The sequence below is a fragment of the Alnus glutinosa genome, chromosome 1 (genome assembly GCF_958979055.1).
Source record: "Alnus glutinosa chromosome 1, dhAlnGlut1.1, whole genome shotgun sequence".
Taxonomy (NCBI): Eukaryota; Viridiplantae; Streptophyta; class Magnoliopsida; order Fagales; family Betulaceae; genus Alnus; species Alnus glutinosa.
Genome location: NC_084886.1, coordinates 38742046 through 38756030, shown reverse-complemented (window position 1 = coordinate 38756030; position 13985 = coordinate 38742046). Strand labels below are relative to the sequence as shown.

The 13985-nt window shown below is 33.9% G+C and overlaps 1 protein-coding gene across 1 annotated transcript; it reads left to right on the top strand.

The window, feature by feature from the left end:
• Positions 1 to 5786: 5786 nt before the first annotated feature.
• LOC133880632 (glyoxysomal fatty acid beta-oxidation multifunctional protein MFP-a-like) lies at positions 5787 to 12837 on the top strand. Its single transcript, XM_062319619.1, has 18 exons — positions 5787 to 5966; positions 7766 to 7837; positions 7932 to 7997; positions 8305 to 8364; positions 8461 to 8528; positions 8631 to 8712; positions 9356 to 9411; positions 9519 to 9821; positions 9924 to 10010; positions 10087 to 10261; positions 10365 to 10486; positions 10587 to 10750; positions 10855 to 11103; positions 11215 to 11336; positions 11780 to 11901; positions 12034 to 12182; positions 12270 to 12408; positions 12614 to 12837. The coding sequence occupies exons 1-18, from the start codon at positions 5864 to 5866 to the stop codon at positions 12647 to 12649; spliced, it is 2175 nt and encodes a 724-aa protein (XP_062175603.1). The 5' UTR covers positions 5787 to 5863; the 3' UTR covers positions 12650 to 12837.
• Positions 12838 to 13985: the final 1148 nt, after the last annotated feature.

The window sequence follows — 13985 nt, the reverse complement described above, 5'->3', positions numbered from 1 at the left end:
TCAAAGAAGCTCTGCGTTTCATGTCAAGCAAGGACCGTCCGTCTCGATCAAGAGCACTGATGGATTCCTCTTGGTATGTACTTCAAATACGCGGGGTTCCTCGTCGCACTGTATAGCCAAGCCGCCGCCCACAACAGCCCATCCTGCATTGTTTTTAAATGGACCACCTAAAACATATACCGAGCTTTTGCTTTAGTTCATCAGTTGAAACTTGAAAGTAAGTAGATTTTTGTTGTGCATGTATGTGTTTGAAAAACATGTACATAGAGAACAAGAACATCCTTTTCATAGTTATGCAGAAACTTTATTGTCACGTACGTGCTATGCCTACCGAATATAGACACGTATAGCATGTACTCCATGTGGGCAATTGTTGCTTGTTTATATTTTTTCTATAAGAACAGGGTCAAAGCAGGTTGCCCCTGGCTTTTTGAACAACATGTGCTCGTGTTGAAGGAGATCGAAGACAGTACCACATATGAGATCCTGGCCTTCACATTCCACCCGGCACCTGAGTAATACACCCAAGTGTTTTATGGATCAGTCACACAAATCCCCCGGGCCCCCAGCACACCTGTCACATAAATGAATCGCGGTGGCGGCGGTGGAGGCAGTTGGTGGGCACACGTGTTCCGCACTTTATTTCTGTATCTGCCTCTTGAGGCATTGATATTGTTTGGTCCAACTTCTCTGAAAGGGTAGCACCAATTGGAGATGAAAATGATATGAACAAAAAAAGATGGAGCATGAGAAGTTTATGGGGGCTGCAACAATGCGTTAGCGATATCATTTTCCGGTGAAGGCCGGTGTCAACGATTCTTTATTGATCAGAGAATAGGAAAAGTGGATTTGAGTGTGTGTATATATATATATATATATATATATATATATATATATATATATATATATATATATATATATATATATATATATATATATATATATATATATATGGCTTACGTTGGGTGCATGGGGGCAATGTAGAAAGGCAAAGGTCATGGGTATTAATATTAGTAATAGGTCATTTTTTTTTCAGCTTTTGGGGAAAATGCACAGTTGATTGTTGTTGGGAGGGACGTGTTATAATGAGCCACTTTGAAAGAAGATGCAATGGTTTTGAAAGAGAATTGCATGTGGGTGTAGTAAATGTAGGGGACCTAATTTCTTCTAGCTTTGGTGAGGAGTTTTTGTTATGACAGATTTCCGTAACAAGCATGCCATCAAGAGAGAAACAAGAACATGGAAAGCGTATGCATGCACTTCAGCGATGGGAACTGTGGGAAACCGGTGTGGAAGAAGCTCCCTGACCTGAGCAAGAAACACACAATGGATTCAGACCTGGTTGGAGACCTGCTTTATCGAACAATAACACCTTAGGAAATTACTAAGTGAAACTCATGGAGCTTCAAGTTGGTGCCTTCTACGGTAGCTGACAAAAACGGAGCTTCCACGTGTATCAGAGAAGTTCGTCAGGGGTCAGAACTTGATGCAAATGGCTATACACAGGTTGGAGAAGGATTTCTACCAGCTTTTGTCCATCAATAGGGTGTATTTGGATCCCGAATCGGTTTCCGCCATGTTGTCTAGATCATCGGCGGCTAGGTCTAGTGTTTCCGACTTGTCGGAGGATGAGTTTCAAGTTGTCGGAGAGTTTGGCCAACTCTGAGGTGGAGCGAGTCTCGTGGATTTGTTTGGAGGTTGAAAATGGAGGGCATTTTCGACTTTTTCTTCCTTAAACGTCATGTGCACGGCACGTGTATTTTCCATCCATATAGATAGCCCAAACTGACGGATGGGGTCAAAAAGCAAGTGTCTGTTAGTTTGGGGGGCTGGAATCCAAGCTTTGGTAGTTTGGGATGTCATCTGGAGAATCGCTGGTAGTTGGGGGGGCTAAAATGTATTTTTTCCATTAAGATTTAAATACTTTGATTTATAATAAATCAGATAAAATAGTGTGAAATTTGTATGTGAATTATAAAAAGTTTAATTAATGGATCTTTAATAAAAATAAATAAATAAAATAATAAATCAATAAGAAAACTTTGAAATAGGACAAGACAAAAAAAGAAAAGAAATAAAGAATGATTTATTGACTTTTCAACTTTGGAAATTTATTGACTTTTCAAAACTTTGAATTTTCAAAGTTAGATAGGTTGAGACATTAATGGCTGTACAGGATTTAAAATTGTAGAACTTCTTGAGTGTGTGCGTGAACTTAGCAGCATGTTCAAGGGCATATCGCATGATCCAAGACAGGTTGGTGAATTTGCTGTGTAACTACGTGTCAATCACAGAAACTGTTTCACCATTTAACTTTTGAGAAATGATCCCTACATTCATTTCTCACAACAGTCCCACAACAAGCTGATGTGGTTGATAATATTTTATTATTTTTTTTTGTTGTTTTCTTTTCTTTTTGTAAAAAAATAATAAAATATTATTAGCCACATCAGCTTGTTGTGGGCTGTTGTGAGAAATGAGTGTAGGGATCATTTCTCTTAACTTTTACAAAAATTCCTGTTGTGTCCTAAAATTATGCCTATAAATAGGCCGAACCCCATCAGTCTTTTTTCACATCAAAATTTACTCTCTCTCTCACTTACGTAGTGCAGTGCAGTGCAATAGCGAAGAAAAAAAAAAAAAAAAAAAGAGATTAATATTTAGAATTATAATAAGCTTTGGAGCTACTCTAGCTAAGTGGGAGTGCTAGATATAATTCTTTTATCCTTAGCTTATGTCAATTATAATTATTAGAATTTAAATTATGTCGATATAATGCCTAAATTGTTCGGGAAAGTGTGATTGAATATCTCAGAGAAGGATATTATATTCAATCATTCTTTTTAAATATTACAAATGCGTTGTTGTGCCCTAGTAATGTTAGAAATTTTAGATAAATATTATATCAGTGCCGTAGTAATACCCGTGTGAAAATACGTGGTAAAGCTACATAGTCATTATAATGTATGAATGACATTATGACATTTTAAATATATGTCGTTATGCTGTTCGTATTTAGACAGAAAATAAGAGAAATAATCAATGGTCTAGATATTAGCTGTTTAAAATTAATATTAGACTAATCTACTGTCGCGCGTGTGCTCAATAAATTGCAGTGAATTATTAAAGGCAAGAAGAGCTTTTAGATAGTTTGCGAAGTGGTAAGTATAACTACTTACTGAGAATTGATACTGTTATACTTATTGAAGTATTTGATAAAGTGTTGAGACATGATTATTTAATTTACATGAGCCTGAGTATTTTATGAATAACATGATTATATGTTTTTAATTATTTTTAGATGTATTGAAATAATTTGTGAAATGAAAGATAATGATTATGAAAATAAAAGAATGACTTTAAGAGAGACATGTTATTGCACATCTTTGATTAATGAGAATAAAAGAAACTAGAAGGTTTCCTATGTTAACTGTGGAAGCCAAAGGGGCTTCCAGGTTAAATAAGAAACTAAGAGGTTTTTCCTATGTTAACTGTGGAAGCCAAATGGGACTACCAGGTTAAATAAGAAGCCAGAAGTTTGAGGGTGTTCTTAGGTTAATTGTGGAAGCCAAAGGGGCCTTCCAGATTAAATTAGAAATCATAAAGTTTTTCATGAACTGAGTTTAAACGAGGAGCCGAAAGTGTCTCCTACAGACGTTAACCGAGGAGCCGAAGGTGCCTCCTGATTGCCGTAAACGAAAGGTTAAAGTCATTTAGAAAGCCGGATGAGCCAGAAGAGTCTCTTAGAGAAAAATGAGAGAAGAATGCATTTTATAAAATGAAAAATGTGATTTATATATTTTGAGATTATTGAAGTGTTTCATTAATTTATATTTATATACATTTTAGGAGATGTAAGTACCATGTATATTGATATATGTATATTGATATATGTATAAAGCCATACATATGAAAGAAATGTCACTAAAAAGATAAGTGAATTTTATTATGTATTATTAAACAGCTCTACAATGCTTATCTTACCAGTTATGAATTATATAAAATGATTCTTTTTGGTAAACCTATTGTTGCTGTTATTATAATCACCATGTTGGAGACATTTTCTAAAAAGATGGCTCATATTTAAAAATGCTCAGTAACTCCTTATACTTATTGAGACCGTGGACTCATTAATCCGCCTATGTAAATGTGGCAACACCACAATTACATAGATGTTGATGCAGGTATAGAAGTGGGTGAAGAGGATCCATATGCTTGTCTAGGGTATTATGGATAAAGTTTTCTTGTGCTTTAGTTGTTGTAAATATCTAGAAAATGTCTATCTTTTGAAGTGTATCTATAGTTAGACATATTCTAAGTACTTTTGATGTATAGCTACTTATGTGCTGTTTGTGGCACTTTTGACTAGTATTGTTCTATCATGTAAAGTACAATGTACGAATCTGTATAATATAGAAGTCATCATTTCAGCTTTGATGCGTTCTATGGAGGTTATCTTAAAAAAAAAAAAAAAAAAAAAAAAAAAAAAAAAAAAAATCCGCTGTGAGACATATGAACTCAGATGATATTGAGGTTGAGTTAGTAGTGCTTAGTGAAGATTGGAGATTTTCACTTTCATCTTTCATTAAGTAAAGGCGGGGCGCTACAATGTCTCTAGCTCCACCAACTGTGGATCGACTCTTTTCCTAGTTCTTTATCGGTTTGTATCCAAAAGGACTATTGTAATATTGGCATTTAATGAGACAAGGATTTCTTTTAAATATATATATATATAAAATGGATCATAGAGAATGAGATTAAAGATTGGTCTGTTTTTCTGTTGCCTATTTAATTTTGATTAAAGTCAATGATAAAAAATGCTATACTTACCAAATTTTCTTCTTATAGTTTTCAAGTAATATGTTACAATTACTCGTGATTTATAATTTTGATAAATATGTTATCATTTCATAGAACAGTGACACACCAGTTGAAAACTAATTTTTAATTAAAACAAAAAATTTGGTAAGCGTTGAACTTTTCCAAAATCAATTGGAGTATATTAACAATTTCTGATGAAGTGTCCGTTGAGCTTATCCAGTATCCTATATATATATATCCAGTTAAAAGGGATTGAGTCAATAATGGTTGCCCAACTTACAAAAAAAATAAAAATAATAATGGTGGGAGAAAGACCTGCCATGGCCAGTCTTCGATCAGCTGACTTTAAAGCATTATTATTTTGAGAAATGAGTGTAGACTTTGAAGCATTATTATTTTGAGAAATGATTTCTAAACTCATTTCTCACAACAACTCCACAACAAGCTGATGTGACTGGTAATATTTTATTATTTTTTTTGTTTTCTTTTCTACACTCATTTCTCACAACAGCCCCACAACAAGCTGACGTGGCTAGTAATATTTTATTATTTTTTTTGTTTTGTTTTGTTTTCTTTTTGTAAAAAAATAATAAAATATTACCAGCCACATCAGCTTGTTGTGGGGTTGTTGTAAGAAATGAGTGTAGGGATCCTTTCTCTTTTATTTTTGGCTAAAAGTTGTTGTATTGGTCTTAGTTTTAATTTGTGATTTTGAATATATAAAAGTTAATTGAGGTTGACGTTGATGATAGACCAATCAGAGAGAGCCGGCCGGATTCCATGGTTGTTGGATATTTCCATAGGCTGTTCGTGCATATTTGGTCAAATGCAATTATGCAGAGCATTGCGATTTTTTCCACAGGCTCATTACCCGCTGCCTTCCATGCAATCCGAAAGGATACGTCACCATCTGGAGTCGGTCGTTCATATACGCCACCTTCACTAATATAAATAACCCCAACGAGTGGCAGTGTTGATCGAACGATTAAGTTAATTAGTAGTCATCGCCCGTTGAGAGAGAGATATAGCAGAGAGATAGAAAATGGGTAGCGGAGCTGAAGGAAGAACGTTCATGGAGGTTGGAGCTGATGGGGTGGCTCTCATAACCTTCATCAACCCTCCGATTAATTCCCTCTCCTTTGATGGTACTCGATCTTTCTTAATCCCACTTATCCATATCTTTTATTTTTTATTTTTTATATATATATATAAAACCTTTTTATTGTTGTTGTGAGTGTTCTTAATTGGTTCGACCATCAACATTTGCATGTGTTCTTCATGCTGATGACTTTTGGTGAGAGAGAGATGCAGGAGACAGAAAGCGAAAAAAAGTGAAAAAAAATAAAGGAGATACATGGGTGAATAGGGCAACTTCATGCATCACAAATGCATTTTGTATTTAATTTGCATAATTGAATGGAGGGACTTTTTAGTGAATTGATTAGTCATTTTAGCCTAAAGGTAAAAATGTGTTTGACAAATAAATTTTAGAAATAGAATATGATTTTGATTCTAATTTTTTCAAAAATAAATCATATTTTATTCAACTTTTTCAAAAACAAATCATATTTTATTCAGCTTTTTCTAAACAAATCATATTTTATTTAACTTTTTTTAAAAAGTCAAATCTCGAAATTCACAAATAGAATAAAAATTCAATTCTAATTTCAAAAATTCAATAATCAAACACACCATTTGGAATGGTCTAACATACCAGTTTGACATGTACGTAAATTCAAATAAAAACAAAATTAACGAATTATTGAGGCTGGCCGATAGCTACCCGAACAACATCGTTCGGTAATTATCTTCCCTTTTCTTCTTCTTCTTCTTCTTCAAAACATTCAATTTTCTTTTTATTTTCTATATCACATAAATTATTTTTTATTACTATTTAAATAAAAAAAAAAATCATTACTAAAAAAATATTTATATATATATTTATATCAAATCATTCGCTCTTTATTACTGATCCAACAAAAATTTCACAATCATTTATTACCAAAGATTCCATTACCCTAGAGTGGCTATAATCTAGGGTAATGAGGAAGGACCTACCACTCTTTTGTTTTGGTTGTGAGTTTTTTTATTTGGACAAAAAAATATTAATGTGATAAAAAATTGAAAAACAAAAATTGTTTTAAAGTTGACTTTTCTTTTTTTTTTAGAAAAATGAAAATAAGTTTTTAGAGAAATGAAAATAAGAGGAGGGGAGGAAAACGGGGTTACCAAATATTTATGGCTTGGTTCAGTAAATATTTTTAAGAGTATTTTTTTAAAATAGTAATAAAATGTGATTTAAAGTTAAAAAAAAAAAAAAAAAAAAAAAAAAAAAAAAAATTTTTAATTTTTCGAATGAAAAAGTATGGTTTGTTATAACTTTGCTGTCGTAAGTAAAAGTCGTAGACGGCCAACTTCATAATAGCAATAGGCACTTAATTCTACTTTGCTTTGACATATCTCATTCGCTCGGGTTGATCAAGTCACAATTAAAAGACAAAAAATTCTTCCCAAGTATTTAATTCAACTGTCACAAGAAGAAAATATTGAGAAAAAAAAGATAGGAATTTCTTACGAATTGATTTGTAAGAAATTTTATACTACTCACATATAAGAGTGATATGTGTCCTTTAAATATGTAAAAAATACATATTTTTTTTTATTAATGCTATAAAAAAAAAACCATGTGAGAAGCACAAGCTATTAAACTTGTCAATAAATACATGTCAATCTTATATGTGAGTTGTATACTTTGAACAAACCAGTTTTCTCTGTCCAGAAAAAAAAAATATAGAGAAAAGTGATTTGAGGAAAATTATATTTTCTTAACGAAATTTGGGTGTATTAATATTTTTGAGGTTTAAATGGAATTTTTGTTTATTATTAGTTTGTACTTTATCTTTTATTATCAAAATTATTTTTCTAATTGTGCGTCTCCTCTCAGTGGTAGGCAGTTTAAAATACAACTTTGAGGAGGCCTTACGAAGAGATGATGTGAAGGCAATCGTGATTACAGGTGACTGTAATCTCATATATATATATATATAAAAGATATATAAGAATTAATCTAAACTCTTATATATATATAACTTCTGTAATTATTGGAGCAGGCGCAAAGGGCAATTTTTCTGGTGGCTTTGATGTTGCAGCTCTTCAGGGAATTCAAGCGGGAAAGAGTATGCATGCTGCCTTTCTTCTTCTTCTTTTTTTTTTTATTTTTTTTTTATTTTTTTATTTTTTTATTTTTATATATATTTTTCCGTAAACTAAAAAAGAATAAGACTGGATACTCATATCACATGATTCACATCCGACTATCCGAGTATTATTTTAATTTTGTTTTCTTTTTTTTGGAAAAAAAAATAAAAATAAAATTCCGAAACTTAACAACCGAATCCTCTCCAAAAATTACCATTCTCTCCGCCATAAATGTAGTAGTATTCCCTTGTTTCATGAAGTGACGTTTAAGTTATGTATTTCCAGTCGAGAAAGAAGAAAGGCCTGGCTTTCTCGCCGTAGAGGTTATTACTGACATTTTCGAAGGTACGTGTGTGTTGTGTGTATATATATATATATATAATTGGATTTTCTTCAAAGAGGATAAATGTTGTGTATTTGACTGCTTCCTTTGTATTTCAGCTGCGGATAAGCCTTCAGTTGCTGCCATTGATGGCCTTACTATAGGCGGAGGTTTAGAGATTGCAATGGTATACATGTGTTGCCATTTCTTTTGGACTAGCTTCGATCTCTTTTCATTTTTATTTAATTTACTGTTATATATATATATATTCATCATTTTGCTACATCAGGCATGTCATGCTAGAATCTCAACCCCCACTGCACAAGTAGCGTTGCCTGAGCTGACTATTGGAATAATTCCTGGATTTGGAGGTATGCCGACTTTGCCCTTCTCTCTCTCTCCTTTCTTTTTTTTTCTTTTTTTTTTTTTTTCTTTTTTTGGTGTGAAAACTTTGTTTGTTTGGGAGTACATTTTTAAAAGCTGATTATTTGAAAATATGAAAAATTCTACATTTCAAATCACAAACAAGGAATGCGTTTTTTAAAATGCACGATTTTAAAAGACAAAGTAGGAGAAAAACAAAGTTACGGTTATCAATTATTGGTTAAAACTGGTTACCGTAACCAGGATAACTGGTTAATTAGTTATTTAATAACTGACAGTTAACCGCCGATTATCGGTTGGTACCAAATCATCTACATCGGTAACCAAATTTTAACAAAATTTGGTATTTTGAGACCATTTTGAGTATTGAGTCTATTTTTTTTTTTGGCTTATTTTAGACATTTTTAGCCTTTTTTTTTTTTAAGCAACAGACGGATAGCAGAATTAACGAATGTTGTTTCCAGCCCATATGATTTGAGTGTCCATTTTGCAGATAATTTTTTGACACACACTCTTTAATTAATTACGCCTCGATAAGTTGATATAACTCAACGTTCAATGGAGAAAAGAATGATCATGAGAAAAATTAATGTTGTTGATGAAATTCATTGCTCCTGGCATGCCTCTCAGGTACACAGCGGCTTCCACGTCTTGTTGGTCTCCCAAAGGCACTTGATATGATGCTGGTATATATGCTGTGATTATAATTTGTCTTTTTCTTTTGCTTTGGCTCCTCATAAATTTCAATAATCTCTCATCTCTAACTCCTCGATCTTGGGGTTTGCTTAAATAGAAGTCAGAACCAGTCAAAGGGGAGGACGCTCAAAGTCTGGGTCTTGTGGATGCCATCGTTTCAGCTGATGAGTTGGTAAACACAGCACGTCAATGGGCCCTGGATATCTTCCACGGTAGAAGACCATGGGTTGTTACTCTTCACAAGACCGACAAGATAGAGCCCCTCGGGGAAGCTAGGGAAATACTCAAGTTTGCAAGAGCTCAGGCCAAGAAACAGGCTCCCAATGTCCAACACCCATTCGTTTGCATTGATGTCATCGAAGAGGGTATAGTTTCCGGTCCCCGCGCTGGACTTTGGAAGGTCCGTGCATGTCTGTCTCCCTCTTCTTTTACTTAATTCCCTTCAAACAGCAGTTCCATTCAAATTTCAACTGTTTGATTCTGTGTCTCACTCTGGCTGCAGGAGGCAGAAGCTTTTCAAGAACTTCTGTATTCTGACACTTCCAAGAGTCTAGTCCACCTCCTCTTTGCTCAACGTGGAGCGTCTAAGGTTTGAAAAATAATAAATTGTGATTGCCAGAGCATATATCTTCAATATATTCACTGCTGATCATCACTTTAAACAGGTACCTGGGGTTACAGATATGGATTTAGTGCCAAGACGGGTGAATAAGGTTGGTATCATTGGTGGAGGACTAATGGGGTCCGAAATAGCAACAGCATTGATTCTTGGTAATTATCCAGTTATCCTGAGAGAAGAAAATGACAAGCTCTTGCAAGATGGGATTGGTAGAGTCAGAGGTACGGTGAGGCTAGAATCCTATATTAAGATTATTATAGCTTCTACTCTAATAGAGACAGAATTCAAATTGGTTCTTGTTTAATCTTCTTTTTGTTTATTCAGCCAATTTGCAAAGCAGTGTGAAGGAAGAGAAAATGTCTGAGAAGGACTTTGAGAAAACCATATCACTTCTCGAGGGTGTCCTTGACTATGAAAGCTTTAAAGATGTTGACATGGTGATTGAGGTAGTTGAGTTCACAATGCATGTTGATTTTTTTGTCATTGCTGTTTATTCAGAAACTGGAGAAGAAAGTGTTCAGTATTTGTTATTGATGCTTGGAACAGGCAGCTATTGAGAATGTTTCTCTAAAGCAACAAATTTTTGCCGATCTTGAAAAGTACTGCCCACCACATTGCATACTTGCGAGTAGCGTCTCCACAGTTGACTTGAACCTGATTGGGGATAGGACAAAGTCCCAAGATCGGATTGTTGGAGTTCATTTCTTTAGGTAGTACTAGATTTACCGTTATTGTTGGAGCATATTTTCCCTGCTGTTTTTCTGTCTGCAATTTGTTTCGCTTAATTAACCATTTTGTTATGCTTTCCATGCAGTCCGACGCAGCCACTTTTGGAAATTGTTCGCACTAGGCAGACGTCTCCCCAAGTGATTGTTGACTTGCTGGATGTTGCGGAAAAGATAAAGAAAACTCCAATCGTGGCTGGAAATTGCCCAGGCTTTGCTGTCAACAGGATGTTCTTCCCGTACGCACAAGCTGCTACTTTGCTCGTCGAGCGTGGCACAGATCCCTATCAGATTGATAGGGCAATTACTGAGTTTGGAATGCCAATGGGCCCTTTCAGGTTTAATTAGAGGAGAATCATAACCCAGTCATCTGTATCTCATTGTTGCTTCTTAATATGATCTAATTTCTTGCATTTAACTGGTTTTTATGTTTTGTTTTGTCCATGCAGATTGGCTGACATGGTTGGTTTTGATTTTGCAATCGCAACTGGCACCCCATTTGTTCACAATTTTCCTGAGAGAAGTTATAAATCAATGCTTATCCCACTAATGCAGCAGGAAAAGAGAGCAGGTATATTTACACCAAAAGCTTCTTAAGTTGATAGGAAACTCCCTTTCAATAAGTGAGGTTCGACATATTGAATATTTAATTGAAATGGGAGACAAAGTTTGACATGTTAAATTACTATTTATTCCAAAAGTTTAAACTAATAAGAAATAGTAGACTTAATCATTTAAATTTTATTCTAACATCCCCCTCACATGTGGGCTGAAACTCATTCTTATCAAGTGAGACCTAACAAGTAAAGTATTTAACTAAAATGGAGGATGAATTGTAGAATCAGGGTTTGAACTGCATAACTCCTGACTTTGATATCAAGTTAAATTATCACTTATCTACACTTAATCATTTAAATTATATTATAACAAAGTGGTCAACCTGTTGATTTAAATCTATTCAAATTTAGTATGGATCTTCAAGTCTTTTATGGTTTACCATGCACTCTGTTTCAGGCGAGACTACTCGCAAAGGGTTCTATGTCTATGATGAGAAAATCGAAGCTAGCCCGGATCCTGAATTAGAAAAATATATTGACAAGTCAAGGAGCATTTCTGGTGTAACCATTGACCCTAAGGTCTCTCGCTCTCTCTCTCTCTCTCTGATTTCTGAACTCTGTTCTGAAGAGTAGTATAGTATTAGTGGTAATACAGAAGTCTCTCTCCTCTCTCCAATCTCCTAATCTTTTTGAAAATGAACTTGAACACAGCTAGTGAACTTACCAGAAAAGGAAATTGTGGAAATGATATTCTTTCCTGTGGTGAATGAGGCCTGCCGAGTCCTTGATGAAGGTATTGCAGTCAAAGCAGCAGACCTTGACATTGCTGCTGTTATAGGCATGGGTTTCCCACCTTACAGGTTTGCAACTTTTCAGTAGTTTTATGCAATTTCCTGAACTGAACTCCATCCAATTCTTGCTCAATCTTTTGGGGTACATTTGATCAGAGGAGGCATCATGTACTGGGCTGATTCCCTAGGTCCCAAATACATATATTCGAGATTGGAGGAATGGTCAAAGACGTACGGAGATTTCTTCAATCCTTGTGCCTACTTGGCTGAAAGAGCTGCCGAGGGGGCTCCTCTGGTGAGAAATCTGAAACTGTATTTTGTCTATCCTCTAAATATAGTAATGAAACCACATACAAATCCAGAGATATATAAAAAATAATAGTTTCTTTAATGGATCAAAGACTATTATGGCTGATTTGAAGAGTTTAATTTCTTGATTTAGATTCAAAGTCAGTCACTGGTACTGCATCTCTAATGGTTCTTGCACTGTTGCTTTGCAGAGTTCTCCAGTAGAGGAAGCAGAATCTCCGTTGTAAGTAATGAACAAACCAACGTTAACCAAAATGGTAGCACTCTCAAGAAGGCAACTCGCCCAACGGCTAGTACATTTCATAAGGAAACCCCAAATCAATTCTGTATCTTATTTCCTTTTTTGTAAACAATAAAAGACTCGTATAAATTCTCTATGAATGAATAAGATCTATGTACTACAAAATTATTCGAATACCTTGTCTCTATGGTAAGATCAATTTGCTCGTTGCATAGCCCGCTTGGTTATAGAAATTACCTACAAACCGGTTTGTAAGAAATTTTATACAACCCACATATAAGATTGACATGTTTTTCTTGGCATGCGAAAAACACATGTTTTTTTAATAGAATGTACTTCTCACATACTTTTTTAATAGCATTAATAAAAAAACATGTGTTTCTCACATGTTTAAAGGACATATGTCACTCTTATCTGTAAGTTGTACGAAATTTCCTACAAACCGGTTTATACGAAATTTCTGTCCAAGATATATAATTAGTATTGTAACATTAAAATAAGTGAGTTCATTGATGTAATTGCATTAAGAAACTTAAAAAATACTTTCAATATATAAAAAATTTGTTCTAAGCAAAACTTAAAAAATACTAATTATGTCCCCGTTGGGCATAAGTGCGTAGGTCTCTTCATCCATACGTCCTAGGATCCTTCTGACTATCCGCTAACCTATGTAACTATCACCTAGGTGTTTTTTAATTTTATTGCCGCTATATGCCCTCTGAATTTTTTAAGGGCAATCCATTGGTCATATGATCAACTACCATATTTACGGAGGGAATGAATTGAACTTTAATTTCACTCATCTCTATTGTATCTTGATTACAATGATAATTCAAAGGGAAAAATGTGAAAAAAAAAAAAAAAAAAAAAAAAAAAAAAAAAAAAAGCCCTAGAAAGCTTGAACTAACAACCATTTTTAAAATAATCACATGAAATGACAAATGTGTTAAAGTGATACATCAAATTACCAAGGTGTGTTAAAAATGTCAACTTTTTTTTATATTATTATATTCCTATAATACCCTTATTTTCTTAAAAACTAAAATAAAAAAATTAATAAAACTAAAAACTAAACTATTTTTTAAAACAAAAGAAAATAAGAAAAGGAAAAAAAAAAACCAAGAAGGTGGATTAATACAAAAAAAAAACAAAAAGTTTTTGAATAAATGCAAAATCAATCCATATAGTTGACCGAAATTACAAATTGTTCATTGAGGTATAAAAAATAAAGTGTGAGTCAACGACTTAGTGAGTTAAGCACACATGAAACATGTCGCAATGAACTCAATATTTTATAAAATAAGATAAATCGTATGCAACAT

Coding starts and splice junctions, on each gene's coding strand:
- LOC133880632 (XM_062319619.1), top strand. CDS start 5,864: ATGGGTAGCGGAGCTGAAGGAAGAACGTTCATGGAGGTTGGAGCTGAT. Junction 9,822..9,923: donor CCCGCGCTGGACTTTGGAAG/GTCCGTGCATGT, acceptor CTCTGGCTGCAG/GAGGCAGAAGCTTTTCAAGA. Junction 12,183..12,269: donor ATGGGTTTCCCACCTTACAG/GTTTGCAACTTT, acceptor ACATTTGATCAG/AGGAGGCATCATGTACTGGG.